This window comes from Branchiostoma floridae, chromosome 3 (assembly GCF_000003815.2).
Source record: "Branchiostoma floridae strain S238N-H82 chromosome 3, Bfl_VNyyK, whole genome shotgun sequence".
NCBI lineage: Eukaryota > Metazoa > Chordata > Leptocardii > Amphioxiformes > Branchiostomatidae > Branchiostoma > Branchiostoma floridae.
The window spans coordinates 5,287,398-5,298,953 of NC_049981.1; the positions used below are offsets into that span (position 1 = coordinate 5,287,398).

The following is an 11,556-nucleotide window of genomic DNA, read 5'->3' on the forward strand; positions in this document are numbered from 1 at the left end:
CAGTAAGTGTTGGAGAGTAATTTCATCTTGTCATTACAAACCTACAGTTACCGGCTTATCATTCAGATATCTGTCCACATTGGGTCTATGGTTGTCTACCAACTGACTCATATCGGGCCATATACAACAATGTAAAACTAACTACATCAGTGTTGTTAGATAATCTCCAAGCAGATTCCTCACGTGGCATAAGGCAGAAACATAAGCTAGGGAAGGAGTTTAGCCGGCAGAGGAGTAAAATTCCTTCCCCAGCTTATGTTACTGTCTTATGCCACGCAAGGAATCTGCTTGGAGATTAGTTGTTAGAAGCGTTAAAGCACTTCAAGCCGAGCACGACGGCATACTCACACTCTGCGGGGATCATGACCATGGCGGGTTGGTCATGATGGGCAAAGTAAGGTTCGATGTGATCTTCCGCCGCAGCAGAGGACTCTTCACCATTGCCTTATGTAGAGAACGGTAGCCGAGGGGAAACACACAAGCGTTAAGGTAAGCGTTAAGGGTTAAAGTCAAAGGTATTCCTGGATAGAGTTTAAGGAGGAAGGGGCTCCGGTCTGTACCCTTTGTCTTAAGACCTCCTTCTCACTAAACAGCGAACACTGAGAAACCGATGAACTACCAAATTTGGTTTCTTTTATAATGGAAGATGCTGCATTTTGAAAAAAGTGTGATGTGAAATACAAAGCATACGCTATGGAAAATTTGATCTTCACCGATGAAATTCTTTGAATGTCCTGTCAAATGTTCAGTTGCTCGGTGGGCATAGCTTCTAGTGGAAAGGGGCTAAGAGAATATTGGACAGACGTTCTATCCAGGGAACGTACCGATATAAGTTGGTGTCAGTAAAGCCAAGAGACACACATTGTATTGTTATTTGGATGAAGTGTGTAGCAGTTCAATAATAATATTAATCATTGCCAGGTTACAATCAGTGCTTCAAAAATATGTCATGTATCTATGTATGTTGCATTGGTATGTGCGTTAATATGAGCTGTATTGGAATTGAAGTTACAAAACTTGGCACACGGCTTGCATATGTTACCAATTACAACAAAAAACAAAGCTTGATCAACCAGAGCAAAGCATTCAGGTTAAAACTTTGTTAATTTTAACAAACACCCGCGGGGAGAGATGTTCGCAGCGCAGGGAATAGCACCATTCCAGGATGATTTGTGGAGGTTAGAATTTACCGGGCTGGGGGGCGACCATCATCACCGTCTGTGGCTGGAGCTGCTGCTCGGCCTTGACGGGCTGTGCGCCCGGGGCCGGGGCCATCACCACCTGGGGAGCCTGCTGCTGCTTCACGGCGTACACCTGTTGGGCTATGGACAATACAAAACATCTGTCAGTAGAATTCTCATCAAGCAGTGACTACGTTTTAAAATTTTCGATGGCTATCAGTCCATCTTGTTCACAGAGTGACCTAGTTCTCGCGAGAGTTGTGAGAACTAGGTCGAGACTTGCGTGAATCTCCTGCCCCTCACCCCGCCTCCTTGCGGAGCTGAGTAGGTGTAGGTAGGACTTAGGCAGCTCCCAGCCATCATTGCGGTTCAGCTACATCTGTTAGAATAATCAGCTCTTTTGTAGACATTGCTTACCTCGAATCTTTATAGCCAGCACGACAAATGAAAAACTTTCGGCCCCCTTGACGACCCATCTCTACAAAGCTGACCATTTTCGGCTTAAGTGCCTACGTCATTATCCAGTCCTTTTATCCCTTTGGTGTCTTCCTCGACGTAGCATCACACCTTATACCCGACACAACCAAGACAGGACTTTTGACTTTCTTCAGCATAGCTGACCTTTATAGATATACTTATTTAAGGATACTTTTTTAAGGACATTTTTTTGTATATTTTTGTATTTTAGCCTTTTACCTTTTCCTCTCTTGTAACGAATGAGGGAAGGGCATTGTTTTCTTTAAAGAAGCCTGAGATATGTTGTTGCAAGAGAACTTTGCAACAGCTATCTGTACAGAAAGGGAAGTGTTGGATATTCACAATTGATAACATGTCCATCGGATAATCCTTCTTAGATCCGCCCGGAAACTTGTTCTTCAATTGGGAAACATTCTTGCTTCCTGGGTGGTATGTTAGTATAAAGGTTAAGTTAAGTGCCTTAGTGACACCTGGACAGAGAAAGTTTAGGTCTTTGTAAGAAGGATTTGCTTTGTATAGAATGTGGCGAACAATTGTTTATAGTTGTATTGTTGGGAAGACAATGGGGGATGCCTCGCTTTGGCAGATAACGGAAACATCTGTCTTATCACTGACACTCACGATTTGCAGTCTTACTTGGAAGAATGTCCAAGGAGCCTTTAAAAGCTCCTTGGTATGTCCAAGACGATTCGGGAAGCCGCAAAAGGATTTAGAGATTTCCTGGACAAAGGCCGACATTGTTTTTGTATTTATGCTACAATGGATGGTGCAACAAAACTTTTAAAAGTCCCTAATCTTTAGTCAGGAGATACTCACAGGACGAATTCCACGTCACACATGTTTGCTGATAATGGAAAACTTTTAGTTTGCATGATTCTATCTTACAGAGTAGAAGGACGAACAACTTTATGTTGATTTTCCAGGTATCACTAATACTTACATTTTCAGAACCATGATTTTTGTGTGTGATTGATATATCACATTTCATTACCAATGGAGGCTATTAGACCTAAAACCGCTGGAAATCCAACCCTTTGACGTTTTACATGCAATCTGGGTACACGACAGTTACTTAGCCGTCACAAAGGGAAGAAAGTCCGCTGTATTTTATTTTGTCAGCTGTGGGACCCTGTCGGCTATTATGACAACGCGGCTTCAACAATGCAGAAAATTATATCACAGACCACTTTACAACTTGTGAATGGCGGACTCCTTTTACATATTAATTTGTTTGATATATATATCTAAGAGCGTTAAGAGGATGAAAAAAACTCTCACAAGTCTTTTCATGAAATCTTCAGAGGCATCTATTAAACCTACCAGATGCTGCAATGATTTGTGTACATCATTCTAGTTTTATGCACGATATCTTAACTATAGTCATTAAAAAATAGAAACTACAGCCAAACGAAATCATAGTTCTTTGCAGGGTTGTAGCCAGCCTGAAATCATTTTCCGTTCCCTAAATTATAAATCCTTTCTATTGTCGAAGGTGTGACGTTCCTAGGGGGGTCCGGGCGCATACCCACCGCCCCCCCTCCCGGAAATTTTTAAATCTAGACCCTCTGGAACGCTATTTCTTGCATTTTGAGGCGTGAAGTTGTGTAGCCAGAAACAGCTGGACGCAGATGTTTCTCCCTAGCTGCAGACAGATGTTGAGCGTCCTAAGATCAGACCATGACCCTGGCTTCAAGACTGTTATGTCAACGGAAGAACGACGTGCAGGAAATTACTCTAGTCGAAACGTGTCAAACAGAAGGGATTGTGTCAACTCTGTCGCAGACGACACAACTGTTGCACCAGACTACATCAAAACAGTCCTCTACCCCTTGCCGAGACCCTGACTGACATTGTAAACGCAAAGGTCTCTGAATGGTAAACCACAAACACTGTGGACAGCCACAGCTGTCGTCTATTCTTCTTTAAGACTGTGGACGGAAGATCTTAAGACTCAGGATTGCCGACAAGGATATCTATACATGAATTGTTCCTATTCACTACAATGTACTTGGATTTAGTCTAAGAAGTATTGCGTTAGACCACCTTTGCCATTTCCTGCCCTTTTCTATAGGAAAAGGAACATATACGGCATCTTGGGTGTTCTAGACAAGTGCTTGACACTATTTTGTCATCCCTGAGAAAAACAGACTTCTTTGAAGTCAGCCTAATTAAATCCCAGTACTTCACACTGTAAGTCCTTGTATTCAAACATCTGTGCTATCATTAGAACGGCATAAACTGGGGTTTTCTATGCAGAAGATGTTTAGTCAAAATACGACTTGTAAGACCCTGAGGAGCATCTTTTCATGTCGATGTTGTATAAACTCGTTCGCATCAAGAGTATGAAGGCGAAATGGTAAACAAACACTTAGTAGCTGTAAATGTGCAACAAACAATGCCATCAAAGGGAAAACGTCTAGACTAGTTACGTAACACTGCCGGACTTTGACGGTATTCAATTTACAAACGTACGAATAAAGGCGCACTCTCACTGGACTTGGGGCACGCTTGCGGCATTGCTGCGTTCGAAAGATACCTAACGAATTTCAGAGATAAAAAACGAATTTTCTTTTGTGTATTTTGTCGTCTTCTATGTCATGCTTTTACGTATTACGCAATATCTAAATTATAAAAAAATCGGAGAAAATAACAAAATATTGACGTAGTGAACGAACCTCACAGTGACGCAAGCTTGACACAAGTGTGGTGGGAGCGCACCTTAACACTGCCGGATTGACGGTTTTCAATTTACAAACGTACAAATAAGCGTGCGCTGTAGTGAAATTCGCAACAATGTGCTTGCGTGTCATCATCATCATCATCATCACCACCATTCTCATCATCATCATCATCATCATCATCATCATCATCATCATCATCATAAGTCACTGTATTCTGCATCTACATTCTTTGACGAATCTTACAGATCTTGCACACAAAAAGCATTTTTTTTTCAAAACAACATATCAAAGCCTGCTTACTACAACAATGTTGTATATTAACGTGTAGGTATCAAATCTAATCTAAAACATCACTTCTTTGATACCTATACGTTTTATACGACAGACATGACAGACTTGAAGAAAAACTTGAAGAAAACGTTGTTGTATTATCTCATGAGTAACTGTCTGAACTTTAAGTACTAGAAATATTCGAAATTTACAAGATTCGTGAGATCTGCCTACAATAGGAAAGAAAAGCTAGCCCAATCACCTTAAACAAGAATCTATATCAACAGAAACAGTAAAAGAAACTAGACCGAGCCAAAGGATTGTAGACAGGGTAGTTTAAAAAAGTAATAAAATTGTAGATTCTACCTGAATCTCGGACCAGCCCCTATAATCATATTGACTCTGTGATAATAAAAGATTATACATTGAAGAAGGAACGCAGCAGAATAGAAAGAAAACAGCCAAAGATGTAGTTTAGGTGGGGTCTCGGTAGCTTTTGCCAGCAACCACCTAGAAACTCCAAAGATTCAACACCGGAATTTGAAAGAAAAGTTATGTTCACTGCCTCCACCACGAAATCCTACACGAAAAAGAGAAAAAATCCTAAAGCTATAAAATGGTTAGGAAGATCAGATGGGAAGTTTGAAAAGCAAGGGAGTTGTTTCATTTACCTGGTGCACAGTTAGCCTCGTCTGACCCATCCCTACAATTGTACTGGCCATCACAACGCTGGCTCTGAAGAATACAGTTGGATTGGTCACTACAGGCGAGCTGGGCCGGCCACGAGCAGCGAAGCATAATCTGTTGTACCGCAACCTGCTTCTTCGGCGCCCGACGGACCCGGTTCAGAATCCGTTCTTTCTCTGAAGAAAAACAAGAGCGCACGATAGGTTTCATCCACCTGATCGAGGACGTATGGACATCTAGATAGGATTAACTGCTCAAAACCGAGCGAGAGGAGTTCCATCATAGGAAGATGGCTGAGAGTTTGCGGGAAGAGTGGAGACGAACTCCGAAAAAGTAAAGGCAATGACTGAAAAAGGTCCAGTGTGAAAGGAAATTCATAGAGAGACTGACAGAAGCCATTAGGCCAAAACGTGTCAGGACGAGAAGTTGAGAAACTTTCATCCAACAGTAAAGGCAATGACTGAAAAAGAAAGACTAGTGTGAAGGAATTTCATAGAGAGACTGACAGAGGCCTTAGGCCAAAAGTTGTCAGGAGAAGTTGAATTACATCCTACAGTACGGTGCATCGAAGTTGCAGAGATTCTATTCCCAGATCCTTATTCTTGAGATCTTCGTTGCCGTTAAAAGAAGGAATCATTAGTAGTTGGTCGTGGATTCATCTCATAAAGCTTTGCAGGCTTTATTTAGGAAAAGAACACTGCCTGAACTGAGACAGAACGTTTTCGATGTTCAATAAACATTATTGATGATCGGCGACGATTCTCAACTTCTTTGTCTAGTTGGTAGCTCAAGGAATACAAACAGGACATTCAAACGATAGGATTTCTACGTCCTTGAGTCCATGATTGACAAGCTAGGAGGGGCAAGGTAAAAGGTTTTCAGCGTCGTCCAACAGGGTCTTTTGCAATTTCAAGTGTCCCTGCTAGCTGATAGTAACCATAGTCATTGCCATAAAAGCCTGTAATCAATTAGCGGTGTCCTGTTACAAGACGTGGCAGCTGTCTTCACAGTCGAGAAACTTTAAGATGCCAATCTCTGACACAGTTACTTAGCGTGTGTCGGTGAAGGCGGGCTCAAAACAGACGACCACTTAGCACCAGAACCCGATGACCTTGGCGATACGGATCGCACTCTGATCGTTTATTTTGTTAAGGTCTTCTATAGCCCAACACAACAGTCGTCACATAGCTGAGAAACCACAGGGTTCCTTGCCAAATGCCTGTATATGATACCTAGACATGTCTAGCTGGCACGTGGGGGGGTTGGACAAATTCCAACATTGTTGAACCTAACCGAGACAATGACTTAACAGTCTGGCTCTCTCTAACATTACCGTACAGTGTAGATCTGCAAAAGCACTCATGCTTCGGGTTTATACTCATTAGTAGTGAACTTGAGACTGTTCCCTGCACATTATGCATTGGCCTGGCTGTAGACTTGTAAAATTATTCAAGATAATTGTTCTCTACAACTACGATTATACACATGTTCTCCAGTGAATTTCAAGACCCGACAAACAGTCCAATTCATGTAATACATGGCTGCAATCATGCAATGGTCTTTTCTAGTGTTGCGCATTCAATAGAAAAGAAAAAGACAGCAAGAGAGTTTTCGTTCCTACAAAGAAGTCGATCTTCTGTGCTATCATACCTCTGTAAGTGATAAACCTTTTGGTTTCAGGAAATATGTATAAAAGCATTTCTACTCTGGTTAAAGACGATATGGTTTCTCATTGCTGCCGTTTTTACTCGTTAGAGTTTTTTCCAGAGCTAAGCCAATAGTACCCATTGATCGCAACCTCCTACGAATAGATTTCAATTCGTCTTGCTTTTATGGAATAATGTGTCAACTTTAAATTTTGTAAAAAAAATTGAAGGAATTGCGGACTTACCCTCGCAGTAGGAGAAGTGGAAGGTGGCGACTGTGGCGACCAGGAGCAGAACTAATTTGGCGTTCATGTTGGAAGCGCTAAACTCTTCTCACTCCAGGGAAGACGAGACCAGACGGCTGATGAGACCAGTGCGGTACGGCAAGGCGAGACCAGAACTGTGTGAGAAGGTGCCTCCTCGTCCCTCCCTTTAACTCTGTCTCCTCAGCCGTGCGCATGCGTTAGGAAACCATCCACCAATCGTGCTCCTTTGTCCAGAACAATGGACTAAAGTCCCAAAGAAAGGACCTCCTAAAAAGGTGTAAACTTGAAGGTGCGGGCTGCCTGACCTGGGTGTGAGAGGGTCAACCCGCACAGAGCTTAGCCTAAACAGACCTGTCTCAAAATTTCAGACAGTTTGTGAACAAGATTGACCAGTGCTTCGAAGCACTCAAAGACGTTAGTGTGGGGTTTTTAAAAGTGCCTCTTTATAGTTTTTAAACCACCTGTTGTCGGAAAAGAACAAGCACATGTACTGTAAAGAACAGAATGATGTTGGTGGTACATGTATGTTTGCTTTCTTTAGGCAGACCGCAAGACAGGTATGTTACTGTGGTTTTGTAGGAGGGATTCTTGTGGTAGAACCCAAAAGTTCACCTATACATCGTCCACATAGTAAGATTAAGCACTCTATTCAGGCTTCTTTATTTACTAATTGTGGAAGCACTTGTGAGGTGTGAGGTGGCATTTACTTTGTAGCTTTGTGGTGAGCAGATGATGAATGTAGTTAGTCCCTCTCTGTGGTCCTAACGAAAGATCACAGCTGTTGCAAACTGTGTCATCTGTTCTTCAGTTATGGTCATTTTGCTCACTGGCAAATGAGAGTTTAACTGAATACCGAATCACCCTCGTCTTGTACTATTTGATAACAAAAGGATAAGCACTTAATTTGTTGAGCCTGTGGTGTAAGTACCATAAACATTATACAAAAGCTTGGCGGAAAATTTATTAAAGGGAAGACAAAGACGAAGGTGCAGGTGTGTGTTTCACTTACTCCAAATAGTAAACGAAGGGGAAACTCTACCGGCATAAACCAATAAAAGGTGGGGATCTAGTTTGTTGGTTCAGTGGTTCGCTGGACGGTGATCTCGAATCTTGGCTCGTCTGTCTCTCTTTGCGTCCTGTCTAGGAGTAAATGGAAAGGGGAGAATGACTGTCAGAAGCGGCAGGTGTGAGATGGATTGATGGTAAACACACACGAACATCAAGGACACTGCGCGGCGTCTTACACGTAAACTGTACCACACAGGGAGGGCATCCCATCAGGGGTCTTTTGTCTGGAGAAATTCCGATCATTTCTCAAACAGATCGAGCAAAGTGTTTATCATGATCGATGCTGACATGGCGATAACGCACCATTCAAAACGCGTGTCTTTAATAATTATCGATGACAGAATGGACGAGGTCACCTTTTATAATCATCGTGTTCTTTTGAAAAATGTACATGTATCAGATACTTTAATTCAGGGTCTAGATAAAGGTTTCCCTGCGTTTGAAACATTACCCCCCAACATCAAAGAAACTGTTAATGTTTTGAAGATCGTTTATCTTTGGAGGCTGTTTGAAACAAAGCTTTAGGTTCCAAGGTATACGTAGAAGAAACACAGAGCTTCTATTTTTTTTCCTTAGATGAACCATTCATGTACATTTGTAGACAGATGACGCGAGCAACAACTAGTACCTCATCTTTCTTTACTACACAAGAAAGGAGGAGTCTTTACATTTTCAAGACATTTGCTGATGTATAAGGCAGGGTATGTCCACAATGTACAAAATAGCCTTCCGAAGAAAACAGACATTGAGTTATATACCTTTGCCCAGAAGGTTATGTTTTCAGTAGCGCTTGTATGTATGTATGTATATGTATGTATGTATGTACGTATGCATGTCCGTATGTATGTTTGTACATGAAGCATAACTCCTGTACCTGGATGGATTGTATTAATTGTTATATGGTATGTGGGTAGGTCTTTATGAGACCTTGAAACATGATTAGATTTTGGGCATTATAACGGTTTGTTAAAGTACTGCAGGAGACCTTCCGGTTTCGATATCTTGATTTAGTTGATGACAATTACTCTTCAGTATCCTTACTTGCATGTCTCCAGTCGTCTGGGCACGAATATGGGTATACTCATGTCGTTCCGTGCCAGTAGCCAGGCCACGGCCTTCTCATTAATTCTTCTGAAGCATTCAGAATCAAAGCTTATTACTGGTGGTTTAAAAGGGGCAGAATCCCAATATTCAAAACATTAAGCTATTGAATACATAAGAACGAAAATCCGAGGACAAGGGTCAAAAGATACGAGTATTTTTTTTTGTATTGGATGAGGTGATGGGATAGAATATCTACATTTAGGTACTTCAAATTTGCAAAGTCAAGTAAAGCTTTTTAGATCTTCATTAATCGTTGGTCGTTGCCATCACGGTCGTTGCCATCGGCATCATGAGCATGATCATCACTATCACGGACCTGAGTCAGCTTTTAACAGATGTCCCCTATGTGGCAGAGACTGTCATTCTCGCATAGGACTGTTTAGCCATAGCGGAAGCTGTAGGGCTGATTTTCAGTTAAATTTTGCCATGGTCATTACTGACCATAGGAGGTAATATATACTGCCTTTAATAATATAACTTATATTTGTGGTCGAGGAGTCTATCAATAAATATAAAGGGCATCAAAAGCGAAGCTATATGTCAGGGAAAAGTCACACAACATCCTTACGCTGCCTCTTTCCTCTAACGAACCCTTGGTTGGGTCAAGGCCATACAACCCACAGTCGAGCCAACAAACACCGACATGCTAAAACTCTCAAAAACAAGGTAAACTAATAACGCATGCAGCTGAGGTGGATACAGGTAGAATAACCAAACTGTTGGTGCTAGCCCAGTCAGGTGAGCCATCGCTAATTAGGGGCAATCTATCACTCTGACGGCCGGTCGTGGTCCACCGAGCCCCCGCCAACTGGCAATGTGTAGAACGGTACGATAAAAATCTACCCTCGTGGTCAGGAAGCTTTTAAACTGAACTTGTGTAACGGCTAACACTTTGGTATGGCGGTTTGTACGGACGAGAGCCTTCGGTGATGACAGAAAGTTTAGAGTACAGGGCATAAGAATTTTCTTTTACACAACCAGTTTTTCTCACCTGCTGATGCTTCGATGTCTGTAAGAACTCCAGTTAGAAGCTCTGAGGAAGATGTCTGACAGACATCGAAACGTCAGCAGGTGAGAAAAACTGGTTGTGTAAAAGAAAACTATTTTGTCCTATGACCTACCAACCTGATGAAATTATTGTCGGAAGTTTAAAGTACAGTTGTGAGGTTTTCGTGCGCTGTGTTTAGGAATGAATGATTGAAACTAACACCTTTCACTTAACTTGGATATCATATTTCACTGTCATAATGTTACCGTTTTTTTCTGGTTTGGGCAGCATTGATATTAAACGATGACAAATTGAAAATTGAATTAGAGTGAGAGTATGGAAAGTCAACAGCAGATAGAAATTTCTCTGTATCTGACAGGAATCTACTAGAGTGGCCAGGAAGCTTTTAGACGGGCTTTGTGGAACACTTCGTACGGGCTAGAGCGTTTGGCGATGATAGACCGTTTAGAGTAGACTTGCTTAGGTACAATGACGGTGCTTTTGGGTCCAGAGTTTAGATGATAGAAAGTAACACTATAGAAAAGACGCAATGCTCTCGTCGACTCCATGTTTGTGCCTTATCCTTCAATAAAAAATCTTTCTATTTCTTGTTTTGGACATCAAAGTTTGAATTGTACAGACTTGATTTTGTTGTGAGATTGGAAACTCGAATCTAATGGGTACTTCTTCTTCTTCGTCGTGTATACGAATCTACTAGAGTGGTCTGGAAGTTTTAAAGAGCTATGTGCACCGGGTTGCACTTAGGTATTGGCCTTTGCACGGGTGAGTGATGGCAGTTCATTTAGGGTTGATGGCGTGGTGATGTTTTTGAGCTCAGTGTTTAATTAAGGAATGAATTATGAAAAATAACACTATGGAGAAAAATCAAAATGATCTCTTGGATATTACGTGTCGATTATTTCGTTATTTGTTTAGGAAACATAAATTTTGAATGCCAAAATGACTGTGATTTGAAAGTCAAAATCTGTTAGCTAGGGATATACGGATTTGCTGTAGAATTCAGATAATGATCTAGCCACGTGGCCAGGAAGCTTTTTAAACGGGTTTCTTTGAGCTAGTAGAAAGTTAGAAGGCATTGCCTCATGTGTGAGCGATTCAGCGATGACAGATAATTTAGGATAACAAAGGGCTATGGTGTAAGGGACATAATTTTACCTCCTGTGTTTG

General features: G+C 41.6%; 1 protein-coding gene across 4 annotated transcripts in view; it reads right to left on the reverse strand.

The window, feature by feature from the left end:
* Window positions 1–7,359, reverse strand: part of LOC118410874 (glutenin, high molecular weight subunit DY10-like) — an 18,406-nt gene extending 11,047 nt beyond the window's left edge. For 2 of the 4 annotated variants that reach the window (XM_035812746.1, XM_035812745.1), the window contains exons 1-4: window positions 7,188–7,359; window positions 5,281–5,472; window positions 1,191–1,322; window positions 349–444 (exon numbers count right to left, since the gene is read on the reverse strand). In XM_035812746.1, coding sequence (XP_035668639.1) covers window positions 349–444; window positions 1,191–1,322; window positions 5,281–5,472; window positions 7,188–7,254 — 487 coding nt within the window. In that variant the 5' untranslated portion in view covers window positions 7,255–7,359. The remainder of the gene's footprint in view (window positions 1–348; window positions 445–1,190; window positions 1,323–5,280; window positions 5,473–7,187) is intronic. The other 2 variants (XM_035812748.1, XM_035812747.1) reach the window with 2 other exon arrangements.
* Window positions 7,360–11,556: the final 4,197 nt, after the last annotated feature.